Source organism: Branchiostoma lanceolatum, chromosome 9 (genome assembly GCF_035083965.1).
Source record: "Branchiostoma lanceolatum isolate klBraLanc5 chromosome 9, klBraLanc5.hap2, whole genome shotgun sequence".
Classification (NCBI taxonomy): Eukaryota; Metazoa; Chordata; class Leptocardii; order Amphioxiformes; family Branchiostomatidae; genus Branchiostoma; species Branchiostoma lanceolatum.
This window is the reverse complement of record NC_089730.1, coordinates 10,716,903-10,737,350: the sequence shown is the minus strand read 5'-3', so window position 1 is coordinate 10,737,350 and position 20,448 is coordinate 10,716,903. Positions and strand designations below refer to the sequence as shown.

The following is a 20,448-nucleotide window of genomic DNA, read 5'->3' as shown; positions in this document are numbered from 1 at the left end:
GTATGTTTTCAAATTGCTACTATTCATGTATATACGGGTCGGGTCTGTTGCATGTGTCAAGTTCTTCGAGCTGGTGGTGCTCATGAGACTGAAGAGCCGGATCCAACATCTGCTTGGAGATTGCTTATCGGTCGCTGACTTATGTCATAAATCCTCTCACCCATTGTGCTGTCGAGCAAAGCACTTGTTTATCGTCGGGTTTATGACAGGTACTGAGAAGCCGCCACTTTTGTTTGATCTCCACTTGATCAGGAGACATCTACTGCTATCAGATCAAAACAACTCCGTGTACATTCCGGACAGGAGCGCGGATTGTCCAAGAGTTCTAACGTTAGCTACAGGCCTGCAGTGCCTGGTGCTGAACTCTAGATAGTCCTTATCGTTCTTTTGGAGATATTGCCGATGAGAAGTGACTAAAGGTAAGATGATTTTAACAAGTCTGAAATCATGTTGATTAGATACTAATCTACCTACAGACAGTGAGTAACGATAGTGCTGTGTAGCATTTTGAAGTGCGTATGCCCTATCCTCCAACGGACTGGAAATTCGCAATCAAACCTTGTTATCGCCTAGGAAAGTGTTAATTGAATGTTTTAACATTCAATTAACACTTTCCTAGGCGATATGCTTATCATGTTCTGTGTTTCCAAAGTCTAGTATTCCTTGTAGTATGGTGATACAATCTGTGTGTGACTTCTGCACCTAATTTACTTACTCAGGGCGGCTTCCCACAGAGGACAATATGTGGGGTACTGCTGTGAGCATCGCGGTTGCGGGTGTCTTGCTCCTATGTGTTCCGCCTACATCTTTGGCAGGTGAGGCATCAGTACCAGTCTTGATTATGTACCGGTTCCTGGTTGAAAGTCCCCTTACAGTGTAATCATTGGCTTACCTTTTGGACTCAATATGAAAGCTTTTTTCATTTAAATCTTTGAATCTAGACAATGATTGCCACAGCTTATATATACGCGGCGTACAATGCTAATAATGGCAATTCATCATCCTTGGTAATAGAAAACGTCGGACTGGGTTTATACAATATGGTCTCCATATCAATGCTTCTGGTTGCCCGGCTTATGTTACTGTGTGGTCCCAGAGAGCAACTACAAGTTTACGATTGGACTTTTTTTTTTTAATTTCCCAATTTTTCTTGTATTTTACAGACAGTCCTATTCCACGGATTTTGTGCCCCAAGGATGTTTTTGTGACCCTTGACCGTGGGTATGACACGGCAGATGTGGACCTGCCCACTCCGTGGTCCAACTACAGGAACATCACCGTAAGTAAACCCATTCGTTCGACAGTATAGTCCGTCATCTTCACAAAGTTATCCTGCCATCCTTGAAAAAAATACGCCTATGTGTCCCTTTCAGATGTAATGTTGATACTTGAAACATGCCACACAAGTCACCTTTGTCGCCCTTTTGTGTCATACGTATAACGTTATATACTTCTCAACAACTGTGTAAGATACAACGTATGGCAACTTGTACAACAATTCTGGGACGTTAATTGTTTTCCTTACAAAATGCAAAATATGTAGTATATATCATAGGCACATGACGAGAATAAATACTTGTACAGTCTTTGGTGTAATTGCTAATGTGTAGGTATTTTCTAACGTACTGCTAGGTGAGCGATGGGTACCAGATAGGTGACAATACGTTTCCCGCGGGGAAGACAGAAGTCACCTTCTCTGTGGTTTCTCCAGACGGGGAACGAGACAGCTGTGCCACCAAAATATATGTCGACGGTAAGATTTCCCTGTGCATTGGCACTTCAGTCATGATTTATATATGTCATATGGGACATAATTCATGTAACATGAAGAAGGATAGGATTCATAAGAGATAGAGTTGTAGCAGCAATCACACATAGTTTTGTCATCCGTAACGGCAGAATGATTTTAAAGTGAGTTTTGGGTCTTTCCTGGCCTTGTAACGAGAAGTCAAACGTACATTCAGCAAAGTGCTATAAAGCTAAGGGTCCAGCGGAGGTAAATATGGTGCCACAAAGCTAAGTGATAAAGTTTGGTTAGGTATCATGCATGAGGATAGGGTGGCGGCGTCTCTTGAACGGTGTCTTAAACTATTACTATGCTCCACCTTTCAGACCAAGAGCGTCCCAGAGTCTATGGCTGCCCATCATCCTTTTCCAAAGAGATCGCCACTACCGACGCGAGGGTGGAGTGGGAGGAACCCATCTTCACTGACAACGTTGGAGTGGTCAGCCTGTGGCAGAGCGAAGAAACCAACCAGACGTTTACCTGGGGTACATTCCGGGTGACCTACATTGCCTCTGATGCGGTGGGCAATTCAGCTGAGTGTACGTTTACAGTGGAAGTCAAACGTGAGTTTTGTTTTGCTAGTTTATGTCGATTTTGCCCCAAATATTCTATTGTTTGCACAGTTGAGCTAGCTGAAAGCTATGTTGACATAGTTTGATCATTTGTTAAAGCTATATTTCAGTTAAATGACATTCAGTTGTTCATTTCCCAAAGAATGACAGTTTACCACTAAGAACAGCCATAAATCAAGAATGTCCTTACGAGGGTTTGTTTTGTTTAATCTACTGATCAGATCTCGTATGAGACGATTCTATTCTACGTAACCAGAGATGATTTATTCCTCTGTTTTTGCAAAGGTAAGAGCTGTGGGCTTCCGATTCCGCCCGACAGCGGCTACAGCAACTGTGACTTGTGGGCGCGAGGGAAGTTCTGCTCGCCGGAGTGTGAGGATGGTACGGTACCTGCTGACGGAGAGGAGCAGCAAACATACGCCTGCGAGGCCGATGGAGAATGGAGACCCTCCCGGAAGATTGTTGACTGCGTTGGTGAGTAGCCTCACTAAATCGCACTCCTAGCGGTCGGCCCGACGGTTACCGCCCCCTAGAGGGAGGGGGTCAGCGACCCAAGCCAGCGAGAGATTGACAGCGAGAGATTCATTAACCACAGCCAGCGAGAGATTGTGTAAACACAGGCTACTAGTTCACAAACTCTTCAAAGTTCTAGGTCAACGTCCTCCAAGTCAAGTGACGAATAAACCAAGGGATGAAGTGCTGACTAGTCATTGATTCCTTGCAGGTTTTTCCAACCCCACTAACGGACAGTGTGACGAGGGATCCGTACTACACCGTAAAGGGAGGCAACGGCTGTGTTGTGAGTACCTCTCTCTCTTTATATTACTGTACAGTTGGTCAATACTACGAGAACATGTTTTTGTGGCTCAGAGAACTGTGGGTATTACTAACGCCAACATCAAAATGTGCCTGGTTTGTTGACAACAAAAATATCAACATATTTGTCTAATAGTCTGAAATAATCATAGATGTACAGATTCTTTTGAAATTTGGTTTTAAAAGTAGCTCCCAGTACGAAAAGAATGGGGAAATGGGAGTTCACCCAATAAATTTGCACATTATAGGAATTTTTATCTAGTGATTATCTACAGTTCAGAATTGTTCATGTACTTGTCTGACTTAGTGAACTGCGGCCGGGGAACCTACCATGACACCGCCGTGGACACATGCCACCCCTGCCCGGTGGGTACGTACCAGGACCAGGAGAAGAGAACCGCCTGCACTCCGTGCCCCGATGGGCTCACCACTGATACCGTGGGCACCAAATCTATTCAGATCTGCAAAGGTAGTCATTGATGTTGTTCACTCTCACTTAATGAGTAAAAGAACTTTGTCTGTGATCGAAGTGAGGTTGTTGTAATGGTTACTTTGATATCCAAAGTTAAATTTCTTACTTGAAGTACACAAAATGAATGCTAAATGTTGTTACACAATGTATGTAAAAAATACTTCATTGTTAAATGCTAAATCCTTATAGATATAAAGAAATACCTCATCGTTATGTTGTTTACCATCCTCTGCTCTCCCCAGGTTCATCATAAGCCCTAATGTTTTGTTTCATAGGGGAGAGCTTACCGGCACCATCAGAGCTCCTAAGTATGCCTCAGGGCGACATAGAGGGCACATACCCCATCTCCACAACGTGCAGACTTCAACTCAACAACGACGACTGCAAGATAGAGATCAGCAGCGACCCGCCTGACTGCTTAACAGTGCGGGAGTTGGTCGAAACTGCACTTCCAGACTGGAAGCTAGGCGACGCTTTCTCCATCGGCGGATCGCTGAACCCCTTCAACTGGATCATCTCCAACAGCTACTTCGATCGATGTGAGGAAGAGTTGTCCATCTCCACTGGCTCCACAGAGGCCGTTACCTTAGTCCCCTCTGTGCTCTCGCTTGAGAGATTCTCCATAAACGTCAAGTACTTCATTCCTACTGAATCGTTCGATGTGAAGTTCACAGGTCTGTGGAAGATCGGAAGTATATTGTTCCAGTTGACGGTTGAGAAGTCGGACGGAGGCTTCGTGGTGATTGGTGAGCCCATAGATACCGTCATACCTGTGGGGAGGCTCATTTCTGGCCTAGCGTCATCCTTACTGCCTGGCAACGGTGCAAGGGAGACCTTCAAAAGTGTCAATCTCGACAAGTTTGTGATGAAAGACATAAAGATGACGGCCAAGTTTGGCAATACTGGGTACGGCCTACAGGTGGCGTTTAACACTGGTATCGCAAACTCTCGTGTTTTTGCCTCACTTGATTCAATCAAATTCGGCAACAACCAGACGAAGGTATTCTCTGTGGCCCTTTCTATTAAGTCCATCAGCTTTGGTGACTTGATCAGGCGCTTTACCAACGAAGATGTTGATGTACCCGTCTTGAGTGATCTTGAGCTTCCGGAGGCAGCCTTTCTTCTTTCCACAAAAACGGCTCCCTTCTCTATCTCCTCTTACCCTGACTCGCTTCTACAGATGATGCCGGGCGTGGCAGCTGGTCTCAACGTAGTGTTTCAACTGAAGTTGTCCGATGGCGATTCTTTAGGTACATTCTACCTTGCAGTGTCCAAAAGGAGGTTCCAGTTCCAACTTCTTCCTGGATCTGTGGTACGAGTAGGGGCGCTCTTAAACAAAATGCTACGCTCAGTCTCTACCATTGAGCTTCCCAGTAAGCTCCCCCTTGACGATGTGTTGTCCAGCACATTACAGGGGTTCCAATACGACGGAAACACGAGGACATTTACCATCCCTGTGGCTATAGAAACATCCCTCACTATCATACCGAGCGTACTTGTCTTGGATGACCTCCACGCGACATTTCAAATCGTGAGAGGCCAGTCCACAGCGGGTGGTCTGAATCCTCAACCGCCAGTTGTAGCGCCTCGTCCCGGTACGGCTGTTACTCAAACTGGAGGAGGAGGAGGCTTCAGTTTTGAACTGACATCCGTGTGGTACATCGGTAACGTGAGAACAGCCCTATCCATAGCGAAGCCTCCAGGAGGCAACGTGTTCATCGCAGAAGGAGCCCCAGAGCTCGATATAGAAATTGGAAAGCTGATAGAGGATTTCGGAGTTGCACTACTTCCTCCAGGTCCGATGGAAGATGGTCTTAAAAGCATCGGTCTTGACGCCTTTAAGGTGGTAAACCCAAGCGTCTCTTTGGTCATGGGGAAAGACTTTGTCTTGAAGCTAGCTGGAGAAGCAGTCATCAATGATTGGAGATGCACCGTGGAGGTTATAGTAGGGTCTCTGGGAGGAACTGTCTCAATGGCCACCGGTATTGTTCTCGAGCGTGTTGGGATCGTGGAGATTGTGAAGACGTTGACGAACGACAACGTCGATCTGTCCGTCATTCCCGGAGCTTCAATCCTCTCCAACGCCCAAGCCGCTTTCGTGGTGTCCTCGTCCGATATGTCCAAGCTGAACGAATACTTGCGATTCTCCGCTCCCCTGCTCTCCAGCATCGATATCGTGGACGGTATAGGAGTCGTGGCCTCGTTCAAATTCCCTCGCAACTGCGGACAGGACGAGTTCTGTAAGGTTGCGAAGAGACTTTTGGGGAAGCACGTCGAGCTCATGATATACGGTGCCCTGTCAATAGACCGCGTGTACATGAAGGCTGTTATTCCTACTCCCATCCGCATATTCCACGGAGCGGACATTCGAGATGTCGGATTTGAGATACAGTTGGCTCAACCTCCAGATGAAACTTACATAGGCATCACCGGTTCCTTGCAGCTGGACCAACCCCCGCTTCTCTTCACGGGTCGGTTCGGTCTTTCCGACAGTGGCGTGTACTTGGGGATGTCGTCGGTGGGGTGGTGGTACAACGCCTTCGGTCTTTCCTTCCTATCCATCGGGTACTTGAACTTTGAGATTTCCATCAGTCCGGACCCGATTCTTATAGCGGGGATCGACTTTGGAGGCCAGGCGGTGATCGGATTCAACAGGTCGGACGCGGAGCCTATCAGAGCGCAGCTGTATGTTGGCATCAACAGGATTGCTCCGGCTCAGAGCTACTGCAAAGGCAGCATTACTAAACTAACAATTCCCTCTATCCTTGCTGCTTTCGCTTACAGACCGAATCTGCCGGGTTTCCTCGACGAGATAGGCTTCACCGAAGGGGTGGAATTCTCCTTCTCGGCTATAACGCGAACTCTGCCGAACGGCATTCTAATCCGCCAGGGATTTTTCTTCAAGGGGAAGTTAGAAATCTTGTTCTTCAAGGTCACAGCCGACATTGCCATCGACAAGACGTCGATTTTTGCCAACATGACCGTCGATCCATTCAACATTGCCAACGGTTTGATAGCAATCGAGGGACGTAGCTCCAAACAAGGGCCACGCCTCCTCGTAGACATCGGATGGCTTCCACCGCGCGCCAAGCTTCAGATCGAAGGAAGTGTGACAGTTCTTTTCATCAAGCAAACAGTCAACATCACCATGGACGAACAGGGGACACGCTTCTTCATCGAAGGCAGCTTCCTAAATCTCTTCCGAGCGTCCCTGGAAGTGGCGGCCAGCTACGGTTCTATTAAGACAGCCTCCTTTCAAGTGACGGGGCAGATGCAACAGGACCTCTTCCGCCAGCTGAGGGAGAAAGTCGAGAATGCCATCGATGGGTATGTATTGATCCCGTCTTTTCACACAGCGCCACCAAATGATGTTACTCATTTTCATTCGGAGTACATTCTGAGTTCATTGAAGCTAATTTTGCACTGTTACGTTCTCCAGGTACGTCAAAAGAGCAGACGAGGCCATAGATGCGGCTAAAGCAAAAGTTCGACAGGCGGAAGTCAACTGGGACATCGCAGTGAAAGATATACAGAAAGCTCAGAGGAAGGTGAGAATGTAACATACATACACCAATGAAATAAATAAAACTCTCACATTGCCTCTATTCTTGCATGATTGCCATTGAATTCCATTTTCCATTTATAATTATCTAATTGAATGATTGATAAACGTTTCACCACGTAAGGTTGTTTCCTCAACATTCGATGCTTTTCGTTTGAATTATTAGGTTCGCTCCGCGGAAGTCCACTGGGACCGGGCCGTAGCCTGGTTCGACGACAAAATAAAGGATGTCAGGGGAGCCGAGAGACACTGGGACAACGCTGTTGCTGCCCTGCGTCGTGAACGGTCCAAGTGCAAGTTCAAGAAGTGCAAGTGGTGTAAGTACACATGATTTTAATTTTCCATTTTGATTTAAGAATGAAGGCACCTTACAGGGGCCAAGCTGATTCGGGATTACGACCCCCACTTGCTCCACTGTCCCTCCGCTAGAGTTGCATCGTACCGTAGTAGTATGCAACACAATGGGCCTCAGTTGTGGAACACATTACCACTCAAACAAAGAACTGCTATTACTTACCAGAACTTAAGAATGGCAATCCCGGCGGAAATTGAAATCTGAATTGTATGTGACATGGCTTTTATTGATTGATTATTATTGTTACGGTGTACTATGTCGTAGTTGTGTTTTTTATATGTAATATCAGGGATACCTGAAAAACAGGCTTCACAGCCTGAGTTGTATTTCCCCTGTATAAATAAAATGAAAAAATGAAACCTTTCACATGTCAAAGCGGCTAACGACTGTTTCGGTCTCAATTGGAATAAGGGACCCCTCCGGGTAGTTCACGGGTTGTTCAGTTTTTGGCACTTTCGGGCATGACCCCTACGTGGCCACGTGGGACACCCTGCGGCTGCCGGGCTATTTTGGGGCCCGGCCGGGACCCCGAATCAATTTAACTTGGACTTAAAATCCGGCGCGGCAGATAGATAGACGCAGTACACTGGGGCAAATTTGTGGCTTCGGGGCCCGGCCGGGACTACACCACCGACGGGCACCGCCGCAATTGGGACCAACGCATGATAGACAGTGCAGCAGGTTTCTTATACCTTTCTCAGTCGTCGACACTAATTTAACGGCAGATGAAATAGAATGTAAGCCTTGAGGGCTTATGAATAAATGAGGAGAAGGAAACACCCTGCAATATTATGGGGCGTGCTGTCTTTATCTCAACTGTGCACAGAGTGTCCGAGGAAAGTCTATCTAATGCATGACATATGTGACTGTTCCCTGTTTCACTCTCTGTTTCGGCTATTTACAACTAACTGTACCTAATGTGTATAAACGAAAGCACGTCCCCATCTTTTATATCTACTGTAATTAACAAATACGTGAAGCCAAATTGTGAATTTAAGTACCCTATACATATACCCACATAAAGTATCTACTTACCCATTGGAAAGTTGTCTTTTTGCCAGAACTACTTCTTTACTATGTCATAAATGTGCAACAGATGAAGCCTGGTGCCATGCAGAAAATGCTGGTCGCGCCATTTGTCAAGGAGTACTGTGGGTAAGTGACACAACCTCCGTTTGCTTCACTCTGTATTTGAATACGTGCCTAAGGCCCGCTTTGCAATGGATGGAGACAGTGTAGCGACTATAATCGGTTTTGTTTGACCTATGCCTCTATGAATTGAATGTGATCCATGCATGATGCAAAAGTATGATTTGTCGTTGTTTATCCGGTATATCAGACGGCTGAGCAGCTAGTTGACAAGAGTCGACACATACTTGATGTTGCGATCCTGGCGATGAAAGCAGCCCGAGAAATAGTCGACAAAAGCCGAATACTACTCGACGCCGCCGTTCTAATCCTCAAAGGTGCCGAAGAGTTCGTCGATAAATCTCGGTACGTTAAAAAACACACCTTTGTACCTAACACTTGAAAGCAGACGTGATATAATTGTCTTGATAAAACTATGAGATTGTTTCTCGATTCATCAAAAATGTAACTGGTGTACGAAAATCAGTTGAATAAGAAACAATGTACACCGTCATACATTATCATTCTGTAAAGCTACTTTTTAACCAATTATGTCATTCAAAGTGCGTTTTATTTTATTCATGTGTATTTCATGATTGAGAAGAGTATACTCTCATTCCGTCCCAAAAAAAGACTTAATATGCAGGACATCATCATCACCTGAAGGTTGCAATAAAAACTTCTTCTGCCAGTTGGATACGATCTTCGCAACCCATACATCTGCTTTGAGATTAGTTCTTTTAATGATTTGCCGTTACGATTTATTTTCCCGATTAGTATTATCCTGGATGTAGCCGAGGGTTTCCTCGAGGGCGTGAAGCAAGCGAATCGCTTTGGAGCAGCTGTGGCGAAGAAGGTTATTTGTATATACTAAACTTTGTAGGAGGTCTATGTTCGCGAGTTCACGTGCTTATACATGTATACGTATGGACGCCGACAACACCCAATTCATTTGAAAGCTCGAACAATCATTATTTTTGTCTTATCCTACTAGCCATTGACCTTCCGAATGTAACACTTGCTGCCCATCCTATACTACTCTGAGTTCCATGCCATACAACGCTATGTTCCATGTTGCAGGTGGCAGGTGCGGTTCTAGGCGGGATAATAGACATCCGAGAGATCGGCTTCAGCGTGAAACTTGCCTTGGCACAGACCGGTCACTTCCGGGGGTGGATCAAGGTGGCCTTCTTCGGCGGGAGTCCGAAGGTACGTGCTGTGTTTCTACCAGACTAACTATGCAAGCTATAGGGAGGATATTTGCCAGGGATGTTTGGCCACCAGAGGGTTTCATTTGCAAGTTATTGAGCGCGCGGGCGAATTATTGCCTTTACCTCGGACTGACTCTACTGGAAAAGTATTCCTTTTTTACCGAATTCTATGATCCATACGCCCGTAGGAAGGTCTGGTGGAGGCTACTGTGTCCTGTTTTATGAGCTGTTTCGTGTTACGTTGATGTTACATATGATCGTAGAGGGTACGTAGAGATGAACAAGTCCTGACAACCAAAGCATTATGAACAAGCTATTGTGTTAGGCGCGCGCTCATCCTGTTGGTGTTGGTTGGTAAAGTTACTAGTAGGATATTTGAAAATCTTTTAAATCATTCAACTTTTTCTACCTAATGATTGTCAGCTTGATATCAAACAAGCTGGGCTTCGGTCCACTCTTTATAGGAATGCCTAGCAACCGCTTGAAAAATAGACTGATCATGGATGGTCAATAATTTGACCTTATTATTGCCCACATAATCGGTAGGTCACAATTTACATGTTTATGCCAATCACCCACGACTCAGAAACACTAACGATACAACACTCTTCAAACAGGAGTTCAGATTTGACATCAATCTTCCGTCCATCGAAGACATGGTGAGCGCCCTCGTGGACATGGTCAAAAACGCGCTCGGTCTTCGTCGGAGACGGGAAGCCGACCGCTTGGAGTTCGAGCGACTCCTGCGTCTGAAGTCGACCAAGTTGTGCGAAGGCCTCGGGCCCATGCCCTGCGCGCCGAATTACGTTAAGCTGGGGCAGATGGCCGACTACAGGGCTGCTCTACTGGGGGCTAGAGTGGTGAAGGGAAACATGGCTCCTATCGTGAAGTAATTGCCTATTTTGATTCTATATTGGATCAAAGTTGGGAGAGAGAATATGTGTTATCGCTATTGTTTGTTTGTCGAAAGCTTTCTTGCGACCTACTCCTCTCAGCTTTACGCTTCGAGTTCGAGTTAACAAGATTTAAATGACATCAAATGCTCTGGCAGCAATAAATGGTTAACATACGTACCGTAGACGCAAAATTTCTTACAACCGGGCAATCAATGATATATATCTCTTTTGCATACAACCGCCCATGAAATGATTCTATCGGAGGTTTTGCATGTTTTCCACTGCCGTTATAATCAGCTTTGCTGCTATATTCTGGAAGTACTTAGTAATGATAGACTTTCATATCACGAAGCTGAAAGGCTTTATTTGCGCACAATTGAAGCAAAACAACAAACCTGTTATATTCATCATGTAACATCAAAGACCAGATCAAATTGTATGAGACGTCAAAATAGAGACAACGTATTTAAACCAGAAATAAGTATATCTCCTCTAAAATTATTACAAGGTTTGTGTTACATGGTATATTTGGGTAAAACGATTTCGAATGTATCGGTAACGTCTTAACATTGAAATGTTATACTATGTTCTTGGTATATTCTCGTACTGATTACGTCATTATCTTGATCACAACTGACAAACTTGTGACTAAGTTTGCAGACAGTTCATACTTCGCAGGAATACCTGCTGGTCACTGCAACGCTCACTACATGTAGGTAGCGAAAACAGCCTGCGCCGTTTCTGAACAGGAGTTTTGCACGTCTGATTACTGAGTTCGTGATACACACTGTCATTGTTTGCACTATATCTAAATATGACATCTATCTCTTCAAAGCCGTTGTGTTTGTTTGTTTTTGATTTTTTTCTGGTTTGATAAGACCATAGCTGTTACTCTAAGAGTCATAAACGTAGTAAGAGTTAAGGTTGTCTTGGGTAATAATCAAAATAAAGATCAAATCTTGGCACAGCATACAAATTTGAAAATATGGTAGCATAAACATTTTGTACTTTCAGTTGAAACGCCACACAAACGGCGATAACTCTGACAAGATCAGGGTAGTATAGGCACTATAGATTCTGAAGAAAACAGACGATTTTTAAAACTGAAAATACAAGTGAAGCAGCAAAGGCCGGCAAAGCGCTTATTGAAAAAGCAAGCGGGCTCGAAAAGGGGGACCACGCCAACTCTCTGGTACTGATTCGGTCCCTTCCTGTCCTTAGCATCTCGTCTTCTGTTCACAGTCACAGCTGACGATGTCGGTGACGTAATGGGTCTGCACTGTCCCGTCGCTGCAGGTGAGGTCCACGGGCGTCGTGTCCGTCTGGGCCGGGCCGCAGCACGAACATTCCTGCTCATAGGAGTTGCTCTCAGGATGATAGTGAGACCTAGAACAAACAAGACAAAAAATGTCATGCTGATAATACAGATTGTTGTACATGTGATTGTCATGACAACGCTTACTCTGTCCGGTCTGCGTGCCCTCTGTGTAATGTATCGGTCCCGATTGGAAAAAGGGGACTCTGCCGGGCACTAGTAGTTCACGGACTGTACATGTGTTTGGGCACTTTCGGGGGTCACCCGTACGTGCCCCCGTGGGACACCCTGCGGCTGTCGGGCTGTTTTGGGGCCCTAGCGGGACCCCGAATTTTAGCCAGGACCTAAAATCGACGCGGGAGCCGGTTAGGAATAGACGTCGTGAGCTAACGATGCGAGCACCGGGAGGTCCCCCTCCCCCCGGTACCCGACAGTCCACCGGAACAAATTTGTGGCTTCGGGTCCTGGTCGAGACACTCCCGACGGGCACCCATTGGGACCGAAGCATTACCTACAGTTCTCCAGTTGTCCAAGAATGCGAAGGGACGGTCTGTGTTCTTACCCGCTGGGGCACCTTCCTTCGCACCATGTGATGGTGACTGGTGCGGCACTGGTGCAGCCATTCACCGTCAGCTCGGTCTGGTTCTCGTACCGGACACAGGCGCTTTGCGGGGGTGTACCTGGTAAACGGGTTGCGGGAGAATGAGAATTAGGTACCCTCCTGTTATGATAGAAAATACTCGCTTAATCTATCTTGAACTGATCCCAAACATTATGGTACTGAAGTAATGACGCTCAGTTGTTGGTCTATTCCTTAGGTCTGTTGTAGTTCATCATTTTGTTCAATTACACCAGAAGATAAAAGCTAGAAAAAGACGTCACCAAAACAGAAAAGCTATGAAAAATGTATTTTAGAACAAAGTTCCTTTATAAATGACACCAAACTGAATTGACAGCTGATGACTCACAGTATGAGAAGCTGCAGCATCCGTTGACGGTGGATTCCGTCACAAGCTGTCCCTATAGAAGACCATAAACTCATGATTACTTTATCATTAGAAATGAATCAAGGAAAACCCAGCGTCTATTGATATTGATGCGTTTTGATCACTTTACTAACTTTGTTAAAACATGGGGCTTAACGCTTTTATGAGGCCTGTTGTCATCCGTACAAATCAAATGTTCTCAATTTTTATAAGGTCTCTCACAATTGCTAATGGCAACTGATAGGCAAGAAGAACATTCGTAATTAGCATTCTCTCTAGCTCTGTAATTTAAGATAAAAATTCCATATACTTCTTCTTGTTTACTTTCTTACCTCATCACAGTATGTGGGTCCAGGATCTGGGCATTGAATGGTGGAGCAGATCTCGAAGGCCTCCCCAGTAGTAACCATCTCCCGACATTCACACACTTCACACAAGTCGTTCCCTGGGGACCAGGTCGAGTTAACCTACCGACAGAAAACAGTAACTGTTATAGTGTCTTGTTAGCCATCCATGTAGCAACCAAGCAAATCGTTGGACAATTTCATTGTCAAAAGCTCCCACGTTTGTTTCAAACAAAACCGATTGAAATACGTGGTATAGAAAATACAATGCATGTGATGAAGACCAAAAATAAGTACGTTGATGCAGCAAAAATGTGGGAGAATTCAGTAATTCTACAGCACGGGTATAATTGAGTAGCACTTATGATTGTTTGGTGGTAAGCAACTAGCTGGCCATATTTTGGGGGTATTTGTCTGATAAAAGATCTGTCCGCTTGTCTTGATGTCTTCATTTGAGACAACGGTGCACCAAATCTATCAATGTCTCCACCTTCATGCGTATTGCGAAACAAGCAACGAAATAACGTGCGCATGCTATTAGACAATTAGTATACTTACAGCGTGTTCGATGACGTTGCCATTGTCGGTTATCTCACAACACGAAGTCTTGACGCACTCGCCACAACACGTCCCCGGTGAGTTCTCCAAGGTGTAACACTGCGGATATATAAATCCAGTTAATTAGTACATACTGTTAGGGAATGTAGCATCGTGAAAGAACGTAAAGGCTAATACACCATCTTAAACCTAATACATCCCACTTCTGACACCATGTTGCGTTCTTTCTTATCTTGGAATGAATTTGACTCGTTGAAGTACCGTTAAGATCATTCATTCAACATATGGGGCAATATTGTCGAAATGGCATGTCTGATGTTTCTGTCAGTCCTTTCTGTACAGATGTCAACAAGCTTTAAGGTGTATGGATAATAGATAACGCTACAACCAGAACTATAGTAAGGATACTAAACTAGTACTGTTACTCAAATAGCTCAAACACTATTATTCTTTCTAGAAGAAAAATACATTCAAAGACTTGATACTCTCAAACGCCAATATGCTAGCTCGATACAAATGAAGGATAACGACTTACGGGAGGGCAGGAAGTCGGACATGTGGTGATGTCGTGGCAAGACACGATGTAATCACCATTGGCAGTCTCATTACATGTGCATTCCCGACACGGCCCCACGTTCCACGACTCTCCGGGCTGGAAATGTGACAGTGTTGTATGAGAGTTGTAACGTACATAGATGATAGAGACATTTTTTCCGAAAGCTTTCATTGGCATGGGCCCCGTTGTGTTATTCCACATATTTATAGACAAGCAAGTCTAACACATAGTCATTGTCAACTAATACCGGGGGATGTTGTTATTTGTTAGTCATCTTCAGTTCAGACTATAATATTTAATCTCAGACAAAAGAACCAACGTACCTGGCGAGGGACGTTGTTGTGATCCACACAAGCTGCAGGAGAAACATACAAAAAGTCAGTGTTCCACTATAACTGACCGAAGTCTAACAAAATCTGATCATATCAGGCTTAAAGTCTGCATTGCCGAATTCATCTAAAATAAAACCATAGGTTTAATCCAAATCATAACAGAAGCCGTGATGTAATACATGACTTAAAGTGTGGTCAACTTAGTAAAGTCTGTTATTACGTGGTAGAATTTGAGGAACACAAAAGTTGGTACGTCTGACTCCGCATACGAGCACAGACAAAATATATGCATTATGATGCAGCCATGTTAAGGAATAGACTACAGTATTCCATTATATCATATATCTATATGTCGTGGACCAATCAAAAGGCTCCATTTACGGGCCCTCATTTTCCCATGTAGACCCCATTTCACGGGTCATTAATCGTCATATAAAAAAACCGTTGTTCGAACGTTACCATTAAATGAGAGGGGTTTTTTTTTTATGTTTTAAATTTCAAGGCATTCTTGATATATATAAGACTCGCGGCCGGCCGGTACCTTGGGCGATACGGAATACACCGCGTTGTATTTTACGCGAAGCGACCTCGGCAGTTTATTCGGTGGTTATTGGAACGGCCTTATCACACGGTATAGACCAAAGGAAAGCAGGTCATTTCCCCCCATATTCGAACAAGATATATAAACAATTATCTGCACGGATAAAATCATTGTGCTGCCACTGGGACTTGTTGTACCCACCACAAAGCTCATCGCGAATGCAGTCTCCTGTCGTCACGTCCAACACAAAGCCGTCCGGACATGCGCAGTCCTCCATGAAGCCGCTGCCGCAGCTGGCAGTTTGGTCCTGACAGGTGGCGGGACAGGTGGTACCGCATGGGGTATAGATTCTGTCCGGCGGACATTGGGATGCTACAAGCAAAATATGGAAAATATAGATTTTGATTTGATTTACTAGACGAAGGGAGTATCTAGAAAACGTCAAAGGCGATAAAGCATACTTGTCGTGCAGGCTTGTCATTGTAGCTGGACATTATCCGGAGCAATTCTACCAGAAACTATAGTCCGATAGTTTGCAAAGCGTTTTATGGGTCAATGCCATGAACTTCCAATAAGTTTCGCTGGTGCACAATTGCAAAGTTAACAATTTCAAACTAATATTACAATAATGAGCTAGAAGTCTCAGCACACGCAAAAGTGTAAACGTCATATTTGACATGATTTAGAAACTTTCGGTCCTTTCCAGGCAGAGTACTTACGGCATTCTGGTACGAGGTCTCTCCAGTCTATGCACACCTCGTGCTCCAGACAGGCCATGGCGTAGGCAGTGATGGTGTAACATGGGGATGTGTCCATACAGACGTCAAACTCGCAGTCCTCCAGGAACTGCCAGTACTCAACCACGTCATGACAGGGCTCGAATACCTGTAGAAATAAAACAATTTGATATATACAATACCAACATTTTATATATGAATATTGAGTAATGGGGCAAAACCGACAGCAAGAGGAATATCAAAGAATAAAAAAATTGGGGGATTTCTATAGATATCCATTTAATAAGAAGCAATGTATGGCCTTGCTAAAAAAAATCATAACTTGATTGATACACATTTATCTAAAGGGTACTTTATTCATCAAAGCTCAGAAAGATGCGACAGAACTTACGTCGGTTGCCAGGATCTCGCACGCCGTTGTGACGTTGCCGAGTACGCAGTCTGTGGTGTTGACGTAGCAGTCCTCCAGTTCCCCTTCAACCAGCCAATCATAGCCGAAGTCTTCAGTGTCCGTCGTCACGCTGCCGTCCGTTAGAGTGAAGTCATTCGATTGGTCGTTGTCATAGAAACCTGCACGTCAACGGAAAATTCCTCTTATTAGGGTTGTTCTTTACATGGCACTGCCATGATTCACTTGTACTTATCAACTGTTACGTTATTTTCCATTGATCGATTAAGGGCGAGACATCTTCAACTAGATGAATCATTTTCTCTTCTGATGGTATCATCAGGACGTAAGAGTTAGCAATTAAAAATAGCCATCCGTTACACTAGTGTCCCGATGTCTGCCTATCTGTAGTTTAAAAGGTATCGCTGCCGAACGAATTACATGTGAAAAATTGTGTTAGAAGAATAGGTGTGCTTTCTTACCACAGAGACCCTCAATGTCCTCGAAGAATTCGGGCGGGATGTAGATAGAGGCGATGTAGTTCAGCTCGATGTAGTTGACTATCACGCCAAGGGCGTCGATGACCAGACGCATGGTGTGGTAGCCATGCCGGGTGATAGTCATTCCACCGACGGACACCGGGGGTCTCAACGGCTGGCCATTCACTATTGCCTAGGACAAAGGAGAAGACTATTAGAAACAAAATTGGATGAAGAATGTCAAAGTCGTCCACAATCTTTACACAGTAGTGCTCCTGTGAACGACTGACATTTCATGTTCATGTTACAATCGCCGTAAGTCCAAGTGCTGCATGAAGTATCAACATTTACTGCTTCTGTGAAGGTCAGAGAATCAAACACCACCACGCTTTATATAATTCTTAATTACCATGGACATACCCACCCGCCCAAAGCTTCAATTCACGGAACGACTGAGCATGCATGTACATGTGAAGATGGGTTATAATCTGACCAATAGATGAGTGTCTATGGCCTTACCATTGACCCCCTTAAGATATAGCCTTTGGATCGATGTTTAATCAATACATCTTGACAGGTCGTTGATGAGAAACAGAGGGCGCATTAGAATCACATTTGATGCTACTTCAATGAAATACAATGTATCTTACCACTCCTGTCCTGCCGAGCTCCACCTCAAATCCCCCATAAATCACAGAAACGCTCCTAGTGCAGGTCGCCACCGCCCCTGCAGGTTTGGTGCAGGGGAAGTTCTGGGCCCAAATCTGGAATTCGTCTGAGCCGATCGGTTTTGCCATCAGGTAGGTGCAGTTTCCTTGGTGAGAGAATCTCCTGCCGTCACAGGTCGAGTAATGGGGCTCGCCATAGAGGAAGCAGTCGCCTAGTAAGGGATGACATTAGGCAGGAATTGTTGAGAATTGATGTACAGGTTTGACATGAAATTTAGTTATCTGACTTGTTACCAAAATACACAAAACTTCCAAATAAAAACACAGACACACACACAGACAGACAGACAGACACACACACACACACAGACAGACAAGCCCAAAACTATATCTCCATTTTTCATGGAGATAACTAGTATATGCAGTGAATATCAAAGATATGCATAATCAACTACGTATTGCCTAACCAAAAACATACCAGTATTGGTTACAACGTGAATATTGTAGAAATTTAGGCATCTTGAACTTACATGGGCATTGCCAAATCCTGCAGCAGGGGTTGTCAGGATCCTCCACGTATTCGGGATCGGCGCCGTTAACACACTCAGGTACTGTCACAGCTGGGCATTGTAGTGGCTGGCACAGAACTTGTCCACACTCGCAGGTGCAGGTAGTACAGGCGGTGATAGTATTGGACCAGGAGTCTCCACTCTGTAAGGTATCATGCCATATCTTATCTTACTTCACACTCAACAAACACTCAGCGACGTTTCATATTCTCTCCTTCGCATGGATCAGCTTTATTCAAGCCATTCAAAGCAAAACAATGTTAACTGAGATACTACATTGAACGAAACTATATTCTTTGTTACAGGCATAACAAAGATAATATTTAATTTTACCTACAAAGCCTGTAAGTTTATGTAAATATATCACGTGTGATTTTAAAGAAAAAAAGTTGATATAAGATGAGTAATGTATTTCGGATCAGAAATAAGTTCACTCACCGGTCTTACAATACCGTTAACGTAACATGGTGGACATGTTGTTGTGGTGGGAAGCCCTGGTGTTGTGGTAGGAAGCCCTGGTGTCGTGGTAGGGCCCACAGGTGGTGTCGTGGCTTCTGTTGGCCCAGTAGTGGTGCAGAGGTCACAGCATAGCACTCGCACTTCATAGTCAAAGCAAACCTTTTGTGGGGTATCGAGCTGCAGTTCACCAAGACAAAGTAGCCCAACTGAAGCATCACATACTACTCCCACCTGTCCAGCCTGGGCAACGTCCAGATGCTGACCTTCGGAATTAACGTCGACAGTTCTACACTGAATGGCTTCGGGCTCCAAGCAGAAGCTGTAGTAATGGTCTCTCAGGTGATGATATGTTTCGTTGTCAGACGTATCGATGATATTGTCAGAATTCATCCAGTCAGACCACTCACAGCAAGGATGGATTGTTGATTCGGTGGGGACCCCTGATGTCGTGGTAGTAACCTCTCTTGTTGTTGTTGAAAGCACCTCCTCTCCGGGTGTGGTGGTTGGAGGCTGTCGCGGCTCCGTCGTTGTGTAGACCACCTCCTCTCCTGGTGTGGTGGTTGGAGGCTGTCGCGGTTCCGTCGTTGTGTAGACAACCTCCTCTCCTGGTGTGGTGGTTGGAGGCTGTCGCGGTTCCGTCGTTGTGTAGACCACCTCCTCTCCTGGTGTGGTGGTTGGAGGCTGTCGCGGCTCCGTCGTTGTGTAGACCACCTCCTCTCCGGGTGTGGTGGTTGGAGGCTGTCGCGGCTCCGTCGTTGTGTAGACCACCTCCTCTCCCGGTGTGGTGGTTGGAGGCTGTCGCGGCTCCGTCGTTGTGTAGACAACCTCCTCTCCGGGTGTGGTGGTTGGAGGCTGTCGCGGCTCCATCGTTGTGTAGACCACCTCCTCTCCGGGTGTGGTGGTTGGAGGCTGTCGCGGCTCCGTCGTTGTGTAGACAACCTCCTCTCCGGGTGTGGTGGTTGGAGGCTGTCGCGGCTCCGTCGTTGTGTAGACCACCTCCTCTCCGGGTGTGGTGGTTGGAGGTTGTCGCGGCTCCGTCGTTGTGTAGACCACCTCCTCTCCGGGTGTGGTGGTTGGAGGCTGTCGCGGTTCCGTCGTTGTGTAGACCACCTCCTCTCCCGGTGTGGTGGTTGGAGGCTGTCGCGGCTCCGTCGTTGTGTAGACCACCTCCTCTCCGGGTGTGGTGGTTGGAGGCTGTCGCGGCTCCGTCGTTGTGTAGACAACCTCCTCTCCCGGTGTGGTGGTTGGAGGCTGTCGCGGCTCCGTCGTTGTGTAGACCACCTCCTCTCCGGGTGTGGTGGTTGGAGGCTGTCGCGGCTCCGTCGTTGTGTAGACAACCTCCTCTCCGGGTGTGGTGGTTGGAGGCTGTCGCGGCTCCGTCGTTGTGTAGACCACCTCCTCTCCGGGTGTGGTGGTTGGAGGCTGCTGCGGCTCCGTCGTTGTGTAGACCAACTCCTCTCCGGGTGTGGTGGTTGGAGGCTGTCGCGGCTCCGTCGTTGTGTAGACCACCTCCTCTCCCGGTGTGGTGGTTGGAGGCTGTCGCGGCTCCGTCGTTGTGTAGACCACCTCCTCTCCGGGTGTGGTGGTTGGAGGCTGTCGCGGCTCCGTCGTTGTGTAGAACACCTCCTCTCCGGGTGTGGTGGTTGGAGGCTGTCGCGGCTCCGTCGTTGTGTAGACCACCTCCTCTCCGGGTGTGGTGGTTGGAGGCTGTCGCGGCC

The 20,448-nt window shown here is 45.9% G+C and overlaps 2 protein-coding genes across 3 annotated transcripts in view; one reads left to right on the top strand and one right to left on the bottom strand.

The window, feature by feature from the left end:
• The first annotated feature begins 128 nt into the window (after window positions 1–128).
• On the top strand, window positions 129–11,632 carry LOC136442163 (uncharacterized). Its single transcript, XM_066438840.1, has 16 exons — window positions 129–419; window positions 720–815; window positions 1,164–1,279; window positions 1,633–1,753; window positions 2,113–2,349; window positions 2,644–2,832; window positions 3,083–3,157; window positions 3,482–3,643; window positions 3,922–6,973; window positions 7,086–7,194; window positions 7,375–7,525; window positions 8,660–8,718; window positions 8,903–9,057; window positions 9,469–9,547; window positions 9,772–9,900; window positions 10,520–11,632. Exons 2-16 carry the CDS (start codon window positions 743–745, stop codon window positions 10,793–10,795), a joined length of 4,983 nt encoding a protein of 1,660 aa, XP_066294937.1. The 5' UTR covers window positions 129–419; window positions 720–742; the 3' UTR covers window positions 10,796–11,632.
• LOC136442162 (mucin-2-like) overlaps window positions 11,143–20,448 on the bottom strand; it is a 33,148-nt gene continuing 23,842 nt past the window's right edge. For both annotated transcript variants that reach the window (XM_066438838.1, XM_066438839.1), the window contains 14 exons: window positions 18,710–20,299; window positions 18,233–18,413; window positions 17,685–17,914; window positions 17,038–17,227; window positions 16,559–16,737; window positions 16,150–16,315; window positions 15,632–15,802; window positions 14,881–14,912; window positions 14,537–14,653; window positions 14,002–14,100; window positions 13,432–13,566; window positions 13,082–13,133; window positions 12,676–12,793; window positions 11,143–12,184 (listed from right to left, as the gene is read on the bottom strand). In XM_066438838.1, the coding sequence (XP_066294935.1) occupies window positions 12,016–12,184; window positions 12,676–12,793; window positions 13,082–13,133; window positions 13,432–13,566; window positions 14,002–14,100; window positions 14,537–14,653; window positions 14,881–14,912; window positions 15,632–15,802; window positions 16,150–16,315; window positions 16,559–16,737; window positions 17,038–17,227; window positions 17,685–17,914; window positions 18,233–18,413; window positions 18,710–20,299 (3,429 nt within the window). In that variant the 3' untranslated portion in view covers window positions 11,143–12,015. The remainder of the gene's footprint in view (window positions 12,185–12,675; window positions 12,794–13,081; window positions 13,134–13,431; window positions 13,567–14,001; window positions 14,101–14,536; window positions 14,654–14,880; window positions 14,913–15,631; window positions 15,803–16,149; window positions 16,316–16,558; window positions 16,738–17,037; window positions 17,228–17,684; window positions 17,915–18,232; window positions 18,414–18,709; window positions 20,300–20,448) is intronic.

Coding starts and splice junctions, on each gene's coding strand:
- LOC136442163 (XM_066438840.1), top strand. CDS start 743: ATGTGGGGTACTGCTGTGAGCATCGCGGTTGCGGGTGTCTTGCTCCTA. Junction 6,974..7,085: donor GTCGAGAATGCCATCGATGG/GTATGTATTGAT, acceptor TACGTTCTCCAG/GTACGTCAAAAGAGCAGACG. Junction 7,526..8,659: donor GTTCAAGAAGTGCAAGTGGT/GTAAGTACACAT, acceptor AATGTGCAACAG/ATGAAGCCTGGTGCCATGCA.